Here is a 19,831-nt window from a genome sequence, read left to right on the forward strand (position 1 = left end):
TCTTATATCATTCAAGACATTTAAGTTTTAATTACAATAAGGCCATCTGGATAAGTTTAATTTGAGCTATGACTAGCTGCCTTAACAGACTTCGTACTGTCAAAAGTTGATGAGAGTGAGCCTGGAAATACTCAAGTCTTCTTCATGCAAGGAATATACAAGGAATCCTTATCAGTTACGGCCATAATTTCACTGTTAGGCCACCGGAGATTGTCATTAGTGTGGGTTTGAATTGTCTTAAGTAGTAAAGTGGTCATTGTGTGAATTAATTATGTTATTGTTACGAGACGTGACAATGAAAGTTTTTGCAATTCCGAAAATTAAGCCGAGCATAAAATTTATGGATGATTATTTTGTTTCATAATCTTCTTGCATCTGCAACATTGCAAAGATTGTCAAAGGTATCTTTTCCACTTTTCGAACGCTGCCATTTTTTGGTATCTTGTAACTTTATTTTACGTAGTTTTTATTTTATTACGAAGTAATCAAAAGTAACAATGTGAAAAATCGTCAAAGGGTCATCCTTCTTACAGTCACGCAAGAATTAAGACCCCGCACACCTGCCATAGTCAGATACTGGTTTGTTCCTTTAGCCGATTATACTGCCGCTGTGATCTGATTTAGGAGAACTCGCCGCGTGAACGATGTTCTCTAACTTTTTCCAAAACATCAAACAATTTAATAGCAACATACCCCTCTGTAGTTTTTGTTGCCTGTCCGACAATTTTGTCGGAAAGAAGCGATAATCTTTTTCTTAACGCTTCTTCTACTGTAATTCCTCTAACGGAAACCCATTGCGAAAATTGTCCCTCAGTTTAAGGATCTTAACAATAAATCAAGTTTAGTCTTGTCAGACTAAATTTTGTACCACACAACTTTCCTGTAAGTTTCAGTACTCGCTGTTTAAGGTCATAATATGTGTTTATACTGACGCTCAATACTTAAGATGCCGCCAAATTGAGAGAACAAACGACAGAATGATGTGATGTTTATGGAAAGATATATTTGTTATGCGATCAGTTTTAAAAGTTTCAGTGTCGCCAACGTACCGAACCTAGTACAACTTATAAATATTACATGTTTTCAAAAAATAACTGAAACCTATTTAAAATAAGTTTTATACAAACAATATGAACTAAAACAAATCTTTATATTTATTTTTAAATTCTTTAATGGTACGGTTATTGTCAAAATTTATCATTAGATTTTTACTTACCTAGACATAAATTAAGTACGCATATATTTTTATTCATGTATTAGTCACTTCATGTGGTTTGCCATTGATACTTAGTGGTTTGTAATAAGATAATACCTATTAAATTACGTTACGTGAAAACTGTTATTTTTACAATAATTATCAGCTCTAATAAAAGCCTAAAGTACTGGATAACAATATTTAAATAAAAAACATTAACGAAAATTGGTATTGGTACGCGTTACGTAAAGAAACGTTTCGCACAATATGACGACGTTAATTTTAGCAATTGTTGGAAAGTTTTATAATAAATATAGCATCATAAAATCAAAACTATATAAGTAAAGGCAGCGTACTTTCGGGGTGGCCTGTGCCTTACAGTGGGCGTCTATCGGCTGACATGATGTTGATGGTAAAAGGTAACGATGTAACACATACTATATTTTTTAAACCTTACAGATGTTTTTCTTTATAAAAATTGAAGCTAATATTAGAAATTACTAAAAAGATAAGTAGTTTCAAATCTTTCAGGATGAAATAACGATTGACGTGAGACAATAATAAAAACGCGGACAACTTGGAAATCAATTAGAAATTTATGCAAATTATGTACTCGTGACCTCATTGCATCCTAAAGAGTTATGTCGTAGTGCAAGAAAGTGAAACTTATGACATAAGCATTATCACAATCTTTGTTTGCATATGGTTAGAACAAAAACAAAGCTAAAAAATTTTAGAATAACAACAGCACGCTCTAACAAATCATAAAATCCATTTCGAATGTACACAAAAACATAAATAAACTATAATGTTAGATATTGCCAATTTATCCCCATCATCAACATTTTATCGGTAAGACGTCCACTACTGGACATCCATAGGCCTTTTCCAAAGATTTCCAAGGACGAGTAAAAAGGGGTCTGCGTCCAACGGCGTCCTATGCTAAGCTTGCCGGTTCATGGCAACGACTCCAGAGAGACCAAAAGGCCTCAGCGCCTATACGTTCTGCGCGTCATATGACCTGCCAACTGCCATTTTACCTTGTTAATCCTCTGGGCTATATTGTCTATTTACGAATTTTTGTATTATATAAAGCATATAAAAAGAATTTAATTCCTATTTTATTTCGCATTTAACCAATTTTCAGCTATTATCGATCCTCATGAACAAATAAAGTTGCTATCATAGTTTTGTAATAAAATAACGTAAACTGAATATACACCCAGATTTTTTTATAGCACACCCTATCTACTAAATAAATTAGAAGAAAAATGAAACGGAAAAAAAAAATCGTCAAACCAAAACCAAAGGCAATCTCTCGTGAGATTAATCAATGTTAATATATAATAGTATCACAAACATTTTATTACGTATCTCTCGACGCACTACATACTATCGGAAGACCATACAAGTAGTAGTACCTTTTATCTAAATTTAATTTTTAAATAAAGAACGTATAAAGGCGAAAGATCGGTGCCAAATATTTATTGAACAAAGATATTTCATGACATTATCGGGAAATACGTAGTAGTTAACACTTGTTATAACAGTCATGAGAAATTTTTAATATTGTAAAACATTGAAATGAAACCTTATAACTGGATTAATAACAAATTTAATGACAAGGATCATGAACTTCAAAACAATGCTTATTAGTTTTTTTACACACCAAACATGACTCATTGATATACATTGTTTCAACATCTCGAGTACATTTATCCAACTTGCAACAAAGACCCGAGGAGCTTGTAAATAAGCAAAGATTTGTTTGTAAACACAATTATTCTTAGAATATTCGAAATAGCCATTTAACGCTGTTATTGAATGTAAATAAATGTCATTGAGACCGCATGTCGGGTCAGGTGATAATCCAGATATAGACCTTGGCGCCGGTGGTTACGTCCCGATTAATAACAATATTTGACAGTAAGATGTACAACCCAGAGACATCTCAGACATCAGCCGTAGATAAACGTAATTCGATGCCAAGTGCACGGAATACAGCTCCAGTAACGTTGCTCCAGTCGAGTCACTGTTGCAAACATTGGAAGAATTCTGTCCGTCTATATATATACTACAAATATTTACTAATAATTTAGCACATCAAAACCTTCATCTCCGTCGTTTTCCACGCGACATTTTATTGTTTGGCTTTGATGCGGTTAGTTGATACTTGGATGCACGAGTTTAGCACTGCGTAAATGTAACATCTTATATTTTGATTCGTTTACGAAGACTGTAGTACAAAGGGATCACATAAAATCAGTCGACCTCTTAATTAACCCTTAGTTAATATTATTTTCAATAAAAATCAAGCATTTATTTACCAGCGTCAGTACGCAGAGTACGTAGTCGTAGAGTACATGAATCAGCGCTTAAATATTTATTTAACGAGTCATCATTATTTTGGCAAAGTATTAAAAGGTGTACAACATAATAATAAGATCATTCGAAGACAACTTACTCATTAGGAGCCGCCGTATATCTGTCGCCTTTCCCATAAGAAGATCCATTTATTACTGTATAATCATTCAATACTAATTCAACTTTACCATTCGCCATGGCCCCTTGATATCTCATGGTACGTTTGACGCATAAAAAGTTATTTCATTTACAAAAACAATAACACTATAGCTTCCAATCAGACACACTTATAAACCAATATATAAAAAAGTCTTTAAAAACACCACTGCAATTGTTTGCTGCTGTAAAAACGAAATCTAATGTAAATAAACCTCATGATGGAATGTTGCTCATAGACATATCGGTAAATTGCCGGAAGCGTTTGAGTGTGGATATCCTTGACAATAACAAGGTTAAAAATAACACTCTAAAATGTAGAGACGTGTGTAATTTGACTGCGATTGGTACGCTACATGCATAATCCTTTGTTACGCTTAAGTTTGGACTAAACAACACTGAAGTTGACGGAATGTGAAAAGTTACATACAAAAGTGTAGGTAGATAGTTATGAATGAAATTATATACGGGAGAGATGCAGGATAGCCGCGACCGGGGGAGCGTTACTAGGAGACTGACTAATCGATAATATTTCCCCAGACTACAGGCAATATGTTTCCGCTCATCTATAAATTTTTAAGACCCTTCCTTACGCTATACAATATTTTACTGCAATTATCATAATTAGTGTTTTTAACTGTTAAAATATACGAAAACAAAACTTTTCCAAAACATTAAGGTCGCACATAGATTTAATTTCGTAACATGTTATAATTTTTAGATGATATAAAAGATTAAATCTATGTAGTTTCATTAAAAATAATACATGTATACTAGAAGTTCATGAATTTACAATAAGTGTTACAACGCGTAGTTGCATAAAAGAACATCAATATTGTGTGAATATATTGAGGGATATATATAGATATATTATGACTCACAATAACAATTTGAAATAAATATTTTAGTACATATTGAAATCACAACACTGCAGTGAAATGGGCAACGCGTGATCAATTATTTCACACGCAATTCAATAAATTCAATTAAGAACACTTATATCTTGACAATAACCGTTGTCGCAACAATCACATTCACATTACGCCTGCATCAGTTCGTCCAAAACGTAACTAAAAAGGATATAGCAAAGGATAACCTTGTTACGACAAAGAGGATTTCGTAATGTTATGACGAATTTATCGAGAATCGCGATATGGGATGTTTCCACTAATAAATTTGGAAGTTAAGGAAACGTGAATACGTGTGCCTAGTTACTGTTATCTAGATCGTCATCGATAATGAATTAGCGGGCACTGACGTCGACCGGTCGTGTCGGTCGGACGCGGACGCGTACACTGAGACCGAACGCATGCCGTGGCCACGATAGCTGCAAACACTTCCCCCGCGACCGACTGCGAACAGCTGATTCATTCGATCACAGCCACTACACATTGTTTAAAACAAGTCTCGTTTTCATTACACTTTATGTTTTATAAACAATATGAAATACTTTACGCGTGCATAAATATATATTGTTATTTCTCGTGCACTGTTAATTTAAATGTCCCTTAAAAGGTGCTATTTTATAAATTGAATATAAAGATTCCTATGATCCCCAAACGAAAATTGTTTTTGTAAGTAAATAGATAACCATAGCGACCTAAGTGACATTTGCATCATTTTGAGAAAATTAGGGATCTGTTTTCTGATAAGTGATGTCTTTTGCTAAAGTAAGAGTCATACATATGAAAACGGTATTATATTTACACATTTGTATCAGTTATTTGTATTCAGTATTTGTATCAGTGTGGCTTGATGAGCTTTTTGGAATTTCATCTGTTCATTTAGTCCGTAAATCATATTTTAACAAAACCATCACTCGTTCGCTACTGTTCTCACTAAAATATTTATTTAAATGGAGAAAAGGAAATCTGTTACCTAGTGCGTTCATTGCAGATCTTCTTTAAGCTAGAGTCTTAGCTAGAGTTGCGACAAATCTCTACGCATTCAATGATTTTTCTATTTCATTTATATATATATATATATATATATATATATATATATATATATATATATATATATATATATATATATACATTTCAATATTACATACATTTAATATTATCCATAAGAGCATATTATTCAATAGGACAATCATTTTAACATAAAATAATTTAGAGAAAGATTTGCACAGGACGTTCCTATGAGATCGAATCAGCAATGGCAAGTATGTCAGTGGGTGCGCTGCATAGTGCGTAGAATAGATGGCATCTGTGGTCTTTAGTACTAGAGTGAATACTTTTTTATTGAATCTATATACCACAGACAATATTTTTCGTGCCTTAATTTTACAAAAACAAATTAATATTTCCATATTTTGTTTTGTACACGTTCTTGTGTATCAATGTGTTTCTTAAAATTTAGAGTCTAAACTAAGTTACTCTATAGTCTACTCTTCTTGAACTATTTCCTACCTTAAATCTGAACTATTTTGAAATAAATTAAACTAAACAATTCTTTTCAATTTATTGCCCTTCACAACTTTTTTCATAACACCCTAGCAATGTCTAGTTTTAACATTTTTTTTTTACAATTCGTATTCTCGTCCCTACTCCATATCGCAGTCCTCAGATTTTTTTATGGCCCCCGTTTTTGAGGGCCTCTCACACTTCCTCTGTCTTCGATACACAGGGTTATTATTACAATAATAATTTCTTCACAGAATTCTATTATTTACATCCTAATCATTCTTCCATCTTAATATCTATTATTCTTTCTGCTTTTATTTCTCGCACATTCTTTCATCCTCTTCAATTCGTTCCGTTCATTCCTCACCTCACTTTCATCGCCGTCCCTCCCACCTAATTTTAGAGGTGTTACATTTTCCGCATTACTTTATTTTTGTCACTTTCTAATACATTTTTAATTTCATCTCATCCTCAGGATGTACACCAGTATCTGTGACGTGGTTACCGATTTCGCCACATCTAGAATCTTGCGATCGCATCTTGAGTCTTATCCGTGTAGAATAAAAATACGTACATAAGTAGACAGACGAATACGTTAAGATTATCCGAAGACGCTGGATAAAAAAGTTTTTAACCGGTCTAATTAGAAGTCTATGAGGGAGGGCCAAGTCCAGCAATGGATGTCCTACGGCTGATGATGAGGATGATGTAATAAAATATCCTAGTACAAATACATGTCGATATCAGTTCAATCGAAGTTAATTCAACCATCGTCTGAAATTAACAATAACTTATCGGCTTTGCAATTATTTAGTTAAAAAAGCAATACTGTCTACGTTTAAAGACGAATCATTTAGATGAAACGGTTATCGTGTATTTATAGACATTTTTAACGACAAAACGATAAACTACAATTTAAATGAAGTAAATTGTAGTTTATCACTTTGTCGTTTAGTGTTTTATATGACGTAAAAAAGAAACAAGACTCGATTTTATTACATCAGGTTGCTTAATCAAATTGCGGCGCTACACTAAGTATTAATTTAAAAAATGAATCGCAACACGGGTTATACGCGTATACAAGAACTCATAATTTCAAGTGAAATTACAACATCCCTAGTAAGAGTTTCCACAAACCTGAAGTCTAAATTAGCAGTACGTAAAATGTTACACAATAACTATTCATGTGATAATTTAAGTCTACATAATCAAGCTAATTTATCCACACTATATTACAATTTAATAATATTCCTTTTTAATTTAAAGAATGTTTGATAGATTGCATTTTATTGCATAACTATCACTGACGGTAGTGAGATCTTGTTTATCATGAGTATTTAACCCTTTTCTTGATAATGTATCTGTAGAGATGTATCAGAATTTAAAAAAATAGTGGCATCAATTTTGAACGCAAAGTAATTATTTGTATGTGAATGTTTAGGTAATTTCTTATTTTTCGAACGCTTGTTCAGTTTTTTCTATTGGCATCCTTGGGTCTTAAAAGTCAAATGGTATGAATATTAATATAATATTAAAAAAATCTGCCAGCTTGGCCACACTGGACTTACTCCGAGATACTAAAACCCCACGGTGAAATAAATAATAGCTATAGTAAAGTCTATTCATTACAATTGGAAATACAATAGAGGTCATCTTTTACCGTCAACGCTGTTCTAGCCATCGTTTTCATCTATGGACAGCAAGCAAGGGCCATGTCGCTAAATATAAAACTGATCACCGGCTATCGGTATCTATTTTCACACCAAGAAGTCGGAAGAAATACATGCACAGGTGACTTCCCACGGTCACTTCGAGACATCGATACGCGTTTACATTGCTAGACTATGATTTTACTTGATGTTATAATTCTTATTCTTTTTTATTTCTTTCTCACTGCTCCACGGTTGCTTATGAGGTGACACGTATACAAATTAATTTATAATTAATTTCTAGTCTTAAAATCTTTCAGGAAAATTTGGAATTAAGTGTTGTAATATATGAGAATTTCTTATTTTATTACTATAACAGGATATTAATATCCCGTTAGTAATTATATATATATATATATATATATATATATATATATATATATATATATATATATATAACTCGAAGAATTGCTCATCAGTAGTCATCTGAAGAACAAGACACGTCACTCGTGTAACCAACGGATGTTGGGGTGGAAAGATTGTCGTTTAGTGACCACGAGCCGGTCGAAGCGGCGAGGGTACGCCCTGGGTAAACTGACAATATAGTCATGGTCGCGGGTAGTCACTTATTGCAGACAGCGCAAGACCATTGTGGCGAATTTGGAGGAGGCCTTGTATTGCAGTGGGCGTCTATCGGCTGATATGATGATGAAGGTGATATATATAAACACGTTAGATATCTCACTAATAATAATTTTTGTCTTAACCCTTGCGATGACCTCACTGTTACCACTTTTGATCGAGTTATAATAATTTCACTACAACATTGAATTTTAACTATGCAAAAATTAATAGCAGAGGTGCCTATGAAATATTCCAAAGAGCAAACATGAACGATACTTAACGCTGATAAGGCGAGTTTGTTCAGTAAATCTTGCTTCACCTTAATTAGTCTTTTCAGTGTCGCACTTGGGTAAATGCGAATATCTGAGATAGGATTGTTTATTGTTCGTAGCGTAGGCAGACAAAGTGGTAATGATTTAGCCACGGTTATCAATAATAAATGATAAGTTGTTTTTTACTTTATGTAGAATGTTCAATTGTGCCGTTTTACTGGAGAAGCCAATCTATCCAAAAATATCGCTAATTTTGCATCACTTTTAGAAGATATAAGTTAAGAATGATGAGATGAGATATAGAACTTTTCAATAATAATTAACATAATATGACATGTTTATTAAATTTAAATATAAATAATTTAAGTAATATATATATATATATATATATATATATATTATCAGAAAACTACGCCAATTAATTTTTATATTGCCTTATCGCTGCCTAGCACCTCGCATAAAACGAGAGTCGTTTAAAAAATAACTCACCTGTGTGCAAGATCTCTCTTATCGAACCACGTACTGTGCATTGTGGTAAAGGACTCCGCGAAACTGTCCAATTCCACTTCACTCTTGTCGCTTTTTACTAATGGCTTATCTACGCCAACTATCGACTTGTCGGGTATTTCTACGGCTTCATTGCCAGCTAAAAATGTCACAACAGGCTTTCGTTTGGAGGTAGAATTTGCGCGTGCGCGTATTTCATCAGGTCTCAATGACGGCGACAGGGGATACGCGCTTTCGAACGCGTCTGGCATTTTAACGGCTAAATATAAATTTTAAAATAGAATACAGCAAAAAGTTTACTATTTGGCTCGAATTCTCGGACGATACTGAATATTTAACAATAACGATTGCAATCCATGTAAAAACTTACTCATTGACCCCAGCGTAACGATAACCCTTTGACCGCTCACGCTGACGTAAACATCTAAGCATACTGCTGTTATCATCGAACCAAATATATAATTACGCTTTCTATCTCTTCATATCATTTTTCGATGATTATTTAAGCACAAAATTCTATTTTTTGTATTGCATGTATTTATTGCACCATATAAAGCTATTTATACCGGTGTTAATATACAACTTAAATCAATATTGCCTAACAAATGATATCGTCACTTGTGAGACAATATTGACAAACAGCGTATTAAGTAATAAAATACTAATTATTGTTAATTGCTATATAGCATGTCTCAAACCTAATTGACAATTTCACAATCACCCATCGAGCCATGGAGAGGGCTATGGTTGGGATTTTTCTGTGTGATTACGACAAAGCAGCAAGCGGAGCAAAAGACGTCCACTCACAAGACAGACAGACGAGCCGTTAATGTTATCAAAGATGCTGAATGTAGACTACTTCAAATCAAACTAGTCCTGGAATTTATGCGGAAACCCATTTCATCCTGGCAGTGCACAGCCTTTTGCTGAAATTATGAGGATGAAACTAATAGTCTATCTGCTAAAGACATATTATACATTATTCAAATACTTTTTATATTTCTATAATAAGCATTGACACATGGAAGTCTTTCGTATCAAAATAGGCAACATCATCCGAAAACTGATGACATGACTTATATTGATTTGCTCAATATAGTTTGATAAGGATTTAATTATTACGAAATATAATAAAAGATAACAATTTATCGTATTGATTTTCATCACAGGTTGTTAAATATAATAATTGTTCCTTATTGTTTTGAAAAATAATAATGTTATTTAATAAACGAGTAACTAAGAAGAGATTATTAAAAGATTTGTAAGTTTATTTCTATGTTAGCATCATAGATATTCCTATTAAATGTTACCAATGTAACTATTTATGTAGCAAAAACGGTTGAATAATACTAATGATCTATTTTAACCCTCTCTCTATTAGCTAGATAAATGATTCCAATCAAATCAACATATTTAAATACTGTAATGCATGTATTAATGTTTATATAATAAACATCAAGGACAATAATATCTCTCTGTATCTACTAATGACTGAATACACTAAAATAACCAGATAAGAAATACCGGCAATGAGAAGCCTTGTCTAAAATGTGTGAAGTCTGTTTAGGCCACCAATCTGAATACTGAGCGTTGAGGCTATGGCAAATCTTCCATACTAAGAAATCCAGGTCCGTTCCAATTTTTCTACATAAAAGAAAATTATCCCAGTAAGTTGATCAACATGCTTGGAAACTAATGGAATAGTTGAAACTAAATATAGTTAATTTTTACATTAGATATTTCCATTTTCCTCATTTATTAATAACAAGCTGTTCCCTGTTCTTTTCTTGTGGTCTACATTTGTGGGTATAATTCTATAAAATACATTTTTTGTAATTTTTGGCACACCAAAATATTTGTGATGTGAAAAATTCATATTACTTCATTACACCCCATCAATATCCTTGCAGGTATTTTGTAATCCATTTTAGTTGACATATTCTTCAATGGCGAAATGAATATTTTTACCATATTACAAATCTCTAAGCCTTAGAAAAGGATTGGACTCCCAGGTCAGTGAAGTAGAAATAAATTGGTCACATGTTTTTAGAAATATTTGAAATTTTGACAGTAACATTTTTATTCCAAAAAATTCATAAGGAACTATGATATTTATTATCCGACTATGATTGGCGGCAAATTAGACTGGGTTATAGTGCCTACATAAATTTTCTCTTGTTAACCTACACCCCATTAAAATGCAGTTTTAATAAAATTTAATTGCTTAATATGCTTATGCACTACTAAGCAAGTACAAATTGAGTTTAGACTTAAAGATATTTTACAACTAAAATGTTTTTATTTCTCTAAAATGAACATACATGCATAATCATAATTATTCCTTGTTTAATATTAGAACACCTTAAACAATTTTTAGGTGACAATGATTAGCCTAATGCCCCAGTATGTGATATTTACTACAAATTGTACTTAAAATATGTTAACTGCAGAAGATGCAGTTTAATTTTTTTTTCTTGTTTATTTTTTTTTAAATATAGTCTTATTAACAGATGTTGAATATTTAGATGTTGCCTACAATTATTTTCCACCAAAAATTATGAAAGTGGCTTTAATAAACCACTAAAAGATAAATGAATAGAAACATTTATATGGAGTCCCTACTTGTATATTGGTGTTATCTGTTGTAGCACTTACACATAAAGATATTGTTAATCTCAATTGTGCTTTACTTTCCAATTCTCTACTTTTCTTAAGTAAATATGATAAAGATAAACTTTAAAAGACTTTTTGGTACAGTTCATCATTAGGATTAATTTCTTTTGTCCATATTTACAATTATAGTCAATTGTAAATATGGAAACAAAAAAGTAAAAAAAAAAAAAGTACTTACCTGTGTTCAACTCTTCTATAATATTTTTTGGAGAAAACTTGACTTTCTTGTGATACATACAAGTTTTTTCTTACACAAGTTTCCATTTCTTTACAAGTTTGATTCATACTCATTGGTAATAATGACTTTCTTAAACAATGTCTTTTTTGGGTACTTTGCAACCTCAGGAGAATTCCTAAGAGTTTATACATGCACTATTGACTATTATATGCTTATAATGTATCTGAAACAAACATTACTCTTTCAAATTTAACACCATTCATAACTAATCCTATAATTTCGTTAATAAATTAGGCTTACTTTTTTAGATAATTAGAGATAATATTTATAAATAAATAAACTGTCTTTATGTAAACTATTGAATCTAGAAAACATTAGTTTACAGGGTGACCCCTGGAAGTTGTTTTCTAGATAAAATTACAAACATACATATATGCATAATGTTATTTGCTGCTCTATTAATCTAAGAAGTCGTCATTGATAACATTAGTATAAAATTATTTTTATATTGAAGAAAAGAAAATGCTAAAGTAAAATATTGGAAAAAAAGCGTCACGTATACAATAGTATTTTTCAAATTCGATAGAACCCACAAAGACAGCCAAATTAATGTTTATATTTATATATAGAAAAGGGAATAAAATTCCTTGGAAAAACAATCTTGTATAATAGTTCTAATTTATAATTTTCAAAGCACTAAATATAGATTTTGTTTTAAATGAGTCATTGACAAAAACGAAATTCAAAAAAAATAATCTCACCAATAAAATTGCAGTTTACTTGTAATATCATTTCACGTTGCAGAATAAATAAAACACTGCCTCTGCTGTGCAACTTCAACTAAACTGCACTTAATTATCTATCAGCAAAACTAATTATAACAATTAAATAATCTTCTAAGATAAAATCCCACCACCTAATGGTTATGAAAACTATGCGTGAAAAACGAGCCGCAACTAGTGATGTAGGTATGATTATTTGACTTTTCTATACGTCATATTATACCAGAGTTAAAAATATTTCATTGGTAAGTCATAACGTCGTAAGAGATCGTTTACATAGGGATAAAATGTCAAGTCGAATAGTTTACGCACTTGTTAAAGTATTGCTTACCAATTATTTTGAATTAACAGCATTCCTGCCTTCTTTAAAATGTTACAATATTATTATATCAAAGAACTGCAATGGATAATTATAGGCATAAGTTTTTATAGTCGTAACGACGAAAGTCGTTTTAGCTGTTAAGATAATGTACGTATATTTTTAAGACTTAACAGTAACAAAAACTAGATAATTTATTCACATTATTATTAGCATATTTCCTTCTGATTTGAATGTTATCGACACCATAGGCTTGGCGACTTTTTTAGCTTCTCTCTTATACCTGTAGATTACTGAAACAAATATTTTATTTATCACATTAGTCCTTAGATTAAAAAAAAATCCAATTTCATCAAAATATTATATACATTCAATTCTTTCCTAATTTTTTTTTACAAAATACCGTTACATGGCAGTATGCTGAGCAGTTTCATCCAACACTATTTATTAACTTCTTTGACTCAACTGCTATGACGTTTCTTCAGTTTTGGGGTAATGGATTGTTTTGTATTATACCATAGTTAAAAATTACTACTGTTTTCAAAATTATTTGAAATAATTCTCAACCGTAATATTTATGGTAAATTTAATGTTTTTTGTAGTATCTAATGGCTTATACAGAAAAGGTATCCCTTAATGGCACCGCTCTTTCGTTCTTGTTATACGAGTGTGTTAATTCAGTGAATAGTCAGGTATGTTATAAAAACTAGTGCTTTTAACATATATGTATGTTTGTTAAGTTTAAATTTTAAGAAAACTATTAAATTTTTGATTTCAGGAAGGTTTTCTAATTGGTAATGTCACCTCAGAAATTACTAATCACATATCAGATTCCCAAAATGACAGTGCTCGACTTGACACGCAAATATTTATTAGAACTGTGCTTCCGTTGCCATCGGTCGCCTTATTTTATTTCCCCACGGGCAAAATAAAGGAAAATATTTTGTCAGAACTACTATCAAATACAGCAAGTGAAATTGTTGGTTGGTATAAATATAGAAAAAATAGTAGCATTAAGCCAACTTTTAGGGATAAGTTAATATCTAAAGGACTACAAAAGTACTTTGAAAAATTTCATGGAAGGAAAAATTTTGTCACTTGCAATTTATCATCAAGAACTTCCTCAGCTGGCTCAACACATACTTTTACATACAGGTTTGGAAAGATCAATTGTTTCGATATGTATGAATATGTTGAGGATGTTACAGCAAATTTAGGTGAAAAGTTAACAGGATATAAAAAAGCTCACAAAGTTTCGCCGCATAGCATATTCAATAAAATTGTCAATGAAAGTAATGTACAGAATAATAACACAAATGATGCAATACTACGCATTCAGGAGGCAGTTGATGTTAAACTCATTAAAGAAGCCAAGCTTGCTGCTAAAAATGAAAGCACTATCAGGGAATTAGAAGCAGAGATAAAACAAATGACTGCAATTTTAGGTGATAAACACATGGTAGACTTACAAGCTTCTTACAATAAAATAATTGAAGCCAAGTTAATCAACAGAGAAGTTGAGATGGCTGAAGCTTGTGTAGACGCCATAAAATCCCCACCGAGCATGGACATATTGAGCATTCCAAATATATTCATTAACAGCAACAATCTGTCTGATAGTGAAAATTCAGTACAATTGATTGAAAATGAAGCAAAAGATAGAAGTCCAAGTCCTATTATGGTACCATCAACCTCGACAAAAATGCCAAATCTCAATTATGCAGCTGCCCTGAAGAAAAGCTCTGATGTCTCTTCAACCAGTGTAAGTTGTTATAAAAAAAATTATAATAATAATTTTTAACTGAATTATGAAGATATATCTAATCTAATAATTTATATTTAAAAATTTGATGGCAATTTCTTTTATGTACAATTTGTATATTACCCTAGGACCAGCTAGCACAGTATAAGATCATCTACAAAATCATCTGTCCACATTTTGTAGGTTTCGATAGAAGATGACTGAAATGATGATGATTTCTAACTAAAAGTCACTGCAATTGCTTGCTATAAAATGACAACATAAAATAAAACTAACATTATGTTTAATAAGCATGTTTTGAAAAGTTTTTAGAAATAATCAACAAATTGTACAATAAACTACACTACATATTTTTTTAATTTAAAATCACTACTCAAGACCAAATAATTCTTAATTTTTGATATACCTGTATATTTTTACTTATTAACCACTAAAGTGCTTAAAGGCACATGGCTCATGAAAAAACTTCACACACTAAAACACTGTCACAAAAGTTAATGCTGTAGACGATTTATTAGCACATCTTAATCTGTTGAGTGGTTTATTTAACAAATGTTTATATTCCATGCCACTAATGGCTCACTCGGTGTTTAGCACTAATCGGTGTAACAACTCCTGAAGATGCCCCGTGGAGGGGTGAAACACGTGTTGGGTGAATTTACGGTGGCGGTTGTGTAGTTGGCATTGTCTGTCGCATGCGCATTTACGAGCGGGCTGGCGGGCGGTGCACTTTCATGCACGACAACCACTGCATATGTGGAAGTGGCTAGATATTGGTCCTTTCTTATTTAATAACCTATTAGTATTTAGTGAAATAATTTATAAATTCTTAATGCAATAAATCATACTGTTTGTAATTGGTATATACAAAATGTATTTTTTGTTACAGAAAACAAATGATTTCCAAGATCTTATTAAATTTGATGTTGAAGATAAGCCAAAACCAATTTTCATTGACAATGTAAAATGTTTGGATGACAGTTCTACGGAGTATTAGGTGCCTTAATTTTTCAGGATTCCTTGTTACCATAAAAATTGTGTAGAACAAATAAGTTTTTTTCTTTCATTTTGTGACTTAATAATTTTAACTTTACTTACAAATAAGTGTTACTTTGTTTTTAGTGATTAAGTTTAACTAATGGCTTAATATTTTTTCATGACATTACACTCCCTGGTGCTGTTGTGTGATCTGTATGTTGTTTTCCAAAAAAGAATAATAATTAGTGATACATGAATAGTGGTAGAATTTTGAAAAATCGTCACTATTTTTGAGACAAAATGTACATAATCTCAAGTTTCAGAGTAAAGATGAGAGAATATTAGCTTATATACATAATTACTTTTGAATTCATAAAGTTAAATGTTCCTCAAAATTGTGACCTTCTTTCCATGATTACCTATCATTGAAAAAAAAAAGCTTTTCTGTAATAATATTTGACATCTTGAACTTATAAATCGATTTCATTGACTAGAATCATCATCATGATTACAGAGTTAATAACATTTCTTAGAATAGGTCAATAGTCCTTAAGGCTATCTTGTACAGATTATTTTTGTAATAAATTCAACTATGTAAATACATATTCTATTATTTTCCATTATTTCATAGCAATAAAGAGATGTACATGCATATGAAGTCCTTGTATATAGGTTTAATTAACAAATACACCAACATCACTATCTCTATTCTTGTAACCTTTGTAAATGAAAATATTATATGTCGCTCATTCATAAGAATATTTTTAAAAACAGCCAGTTTAAAAATAAAGTTTTTTTTTTATTTAAAAAATTAGTATTAATTAGCCACACATTATTAGTTCTTTTTTGTAATTGCGGTATAATAAATAAATCATTTTACTGATGGTATGACTGTACATTTCCAATTTTATGCTGTATTTCAAAAGATCCTTTAATACAGTGTTTCCCCACGCTGGGCCTACGACCCACAAGGGGGCAATTATAAAGTCGATTGAACACGAGTTTAACACTTACTTAATATAAAAATTATGTATGTTACATAGAGGGGCATTAGAATGTATAGTGATAATAAGGGTGGGTTTTCATGTATCACTTGTCTGCAAGGATTAGAGAATTGGTCTTGCATTTATGTTGATTGTGTCTATATACTATATGATTTTTATTTAATTAGTATTATGGTATGTTCGTACATTGAATCCTGTGTTTTTTTAACTTGCAGTCGAACATAGCCTACAAGTATTCAAAGAAAATCAATAAACAAAGTGTGATATTACATTTTCCGCTATCTTTTTTAAAAAAAATAGTAGCTACATGTACTACTGTGATCAAAAAGTATGATGAAATTGTTATTTAAAACCAACAAGGGCAACGCAATGGAGACCTCTGATGCTTCTGGTTGTCGGAGACTTTTTTTTGCCAAAAACTCGACTAATATCGTTCTGTCACTATCGTATTCGCCTAGTTTGGCTCCGTGCGACTTCCGTCTATTCGGCAAATTCAAAATGACAACGATTGAGGAGTTAAAAACAAGATCAAAGAAGGTTTGTAGGCTATACCCGAAAAAGACGACTATTCCGAGTGTTTCGAAGACTGGAAAAAGCATTAGCAAAGTGCGTTCTGTTTGAAGGGGATGAAATTGATTTGGAAAAATGAATGAAAAAATTAAATTTTATAAAAAAAAACAGCTTGCATATTGATCACCACCCGTCGCTAAATTTCTTTACACATTATTGATGATTTGTAAATGTTATATTAGTAAGTAATAGCGTAGTATTTTCGACTGTAGTTCATAATCTTGAGGCAGGTATTTTTAACCCTTATTTATTTACACTTAGGCGGAATTATCGCTCGATCTGTAAATGGCTTATCGGTTTGTAAATGTTATGTTAGTAAGTAACAGCGCATTACTTTCGAATTGTATTTCATCTTGAGGCAGGTTTTGTTAAAACTTATTTATCTTCTCAAATCTTATCGCTCGACGCGATCTTTACTAGACGACCTTTGGATGGAGAGGAGAGACATGGAGGAGAGGGCAGTTTAGAGCGAACATACATTACTATACAAACATATATGAATATATATGTATACACATTAACCTTATACTTGCTCTCGTCAGTTACACTATTGGCAAGACATAGAGTAAATTTGTTCCACATTTTTTCTCTCGAACGTGTTTAACAGGGGGTAACAAGTCCGGTCATGAGGAACCTCCGTAGCGATATAAATCCGATGTGGCTTACCCTAAACGGCCGTTGAGCCCACTGTGGAGGTGAACAGTTGGGTGCGTCTTCTTCTGCAGTGGTAGAATTGCTAAGGAAGAGAAGTTTGTTACCCGCTGATCTTCGTACCCTCTGCTACTAAACGGGGTCGCACCGCGGATGCGATTTGGATGGGGAGGGAGGATATTGGTGGAGCCAAAGACTAGATACGCCATAAGGTTTGAGTAGAGCTTATACTAATGAGAGCCCACGCTCTCCACGTGATGAAGCCAATAAGTCTAGTTTTTTGAGAGAAGAATATATTCTTTTCCGGGCCGCTGCTGGCGGAGCTCTAGATGAAAAGGGATCCTGGGTCCCCTACTGACCGATGAAATTTATTAATAGTATAGAAATATCATTCAACTTTTACATCTGTTATCAACTATCATAAAAATATTATCCAACAACACATATTATGATAGTTTAATTACCCCTCATGCCACAAAAGCTATAAAGTTTGTTATCCAGAAATTGACGGCACATTTTGTTCAAACGCCAAAACTCATAAATTGCGCTAAAAATAATTTGTGAAATCAAACACGGTTGTCAATATCACACAGTATATTTAACTTAATCTTAAAAACAAAACTGTCAAATTGAGATCTTTAAAATACAAAGACTTATTTAAACAGGTAACATAAACTTGGGTAAAACTTTTGTCATAAAATAAGTTCATAATTATATATATCTAGTCTTACAATTTGCTTAATGAAACAAAGTTCATAATTGTATTGAAATAAGGTTATTTCGATAAAAGGCGCATGTCCGCCACAGTAACACAGCTAGGAAATTAATCAGTCTTGTAATAATATGAGGAATGACTACAGAAACACAATTTTTTAGAAAAGAAAACTCTAAAAAGCAATAAAAGAATTCATGTAAACATAATTAGGTATGACTTTTTTTTATTCTTATATAGTGATCATAAGAAATATTCTTAAAAGCCTTATTGGTCTTACCATAGTTTGGATATTTGAGTACATATTTCCCTAATTTTAAGTAATAGCATTGGTATATAGTACTCAAATTAGTAAATGTTGTTAATTTATCTATTACAGTGCTACCAAAACCGCTGTACCGCGCCTAGGGAAAGCTGACCCCTCCGTTATGTGCCCACGTCGCTGCGCTTTCAGTAACACAATAAGAACTAACTGAAGCCGCCTCCATTACTTCTAAACTAAATACAATTTTAGCCAAATGCATTATCCAAACTCTTGTCATAACTTTGAATGCAAAAGTATTTAATTTTGAACTTGTAAACTTAGAGATATATTAAAAGTTATCAATTACATAAAGAAATTTAAAAAAAGTCTGTTTTTTTCCTTTTCTTTAAATTTCATCAATTGGATATTTAACAAGAATTCAAAATTATGCTATATAGTTGTTTGATTATCATATTTATGAAAAACCACAAATCATGACATAAAAACTTACAAAAAGATATCAATGTATTAAACGGATGATAAATTATGCATATCCCTAAACTTAATAAACTCAATGCTAAGAAAAAAAAAAACAATGTATAAAACAAAATATAAGAAAATTATTAACAGCTTGTTAAATAATATTACAATACTTACATACTTTCTATACATGCTACGTAATAATGGGGTTGTTTAAATTAGAAGTTCTGTAACAATTGGCTGACTGTCGTTCATGATTTGATGATTACATGGATATTTTTAAAAAACACATAGGAGCTTAAC

General features: G+C 31.8%; 2 protein-coding genes across 6 annotated transcripts in view; one reads left to right on the forward strand and one right to left on the reverse strand.

The window, feature by feature from the left end:
- Nt5b (5' nucleotidase B) overlaps window positions 1-12,971 on the reverse strand; it is a 28,769-nt gene extending 15,798 nt beyond the window's left edge. The window contains exons 1-2 of one of the 4 annotated variants that reach the window (XM_068777672.1): window positions 12,788-12,971; window positions 12,027-12,249 (exon numbers count right to left, since the gene is read on the reverse strand). In XM_068777672.1, the coding sequence (XP_068633773.1) occupies window positions 12,027-12,217 (191 nt within the window). In that variant the 5' untranslated portion in view covers window positions 12,218-12,249; window positions 12,788-12,971. Of the gene's footprint in view, window positions 1-3,659; window positions 3,901-4,916; window positions 5,006-9,157; window positions 9,496-12,026; window positions 12,250-12,787 lie in introns of those variants that run through there. The other 3 variants (XM_068777674.1, XM_068777673.1, XM_068777671.1) reach the window with 3 other exon arrangements.
- A 589-nt stretch (window positions 12,972-13,560) lies between these two features.
- On the forward strand, window positions 13,561-16,874 carry LOC137933671 (BRISC complex subunit FAM175B-like). Of its 2 annotated transcripts, XM_068777677.1 has the most exons (4): window positions 13,561-13,619; window positions 13,730-13,819; window positions 13,906-14,889; window positions 15,779-16,874. In XM_068777677.1, exons 2-4 carry the CDS (start codon window positions 13,736-13,738, stop codon window positions 15,884-15,886), a joined length of 1,176 nt encoding a protein of 391 aa, XP_068633778.1. In that variant the 5' UTR covers window positions 13,561-13,619; window positions 13,730-13,735; the 3' UTR covers window positions 15,887-16,874. The 2 variants fall into 2 exon arrangements, with proteins under 2 accessions (XP_068633778.1, XP_068633777.1); XM_068777676.1 differs by having other exon boundaries at window positions 13,608-13,819.
- The last annotated feature ends 2,957 nt before the right edge of the window (window positions 16,875-19,831 follow it).

Source organism: Battus philenor, unplaced genomic scaffold, assembly GCF_028537555.1.
Source record: "Battus philenor isolate CCGP_79_NKW_IND1 unplaced genomic scaffold, ilBatPhil1.0.hap1 SCAF_14, whole genome shotgun sequence".
In the NCBI taxonomy this organism is placed as follows: domain Eukaryota; kingdom Metazoa; phylum Arthropoda; class Insecta; order Lepidoptera; family Papilionidae; genus Battus; species Battus philenor.

What these genes read in the sequence shown, in the direction of transcription:
- LOC137933671 (XM_068777677.1), top strand. Translation starts at nt 13,736, where the DNA reads ATGGCTTATACAGAAAAGGTATCCCTTAATGGCACCGCTCTTTCGTTC. An exon ending in TTAATTCAGTGAATAGTCAG is followed by an intron (nt 13,820 to 13,905) that starts GTATGTTATAAA and finishes TTTTGATTTCAG; the next exon opens with GAAGGTTTTCTAATTGGTAA. An exon ending in CTGATGTCTCTTCAACCAGT is followed by an intron (nt 14,890 to 15,778) that starts GTAAGTTGTTAT and finishes TTTTTGTTACAG; the next exon opens with AAAACAAATGATTTCCAAGA.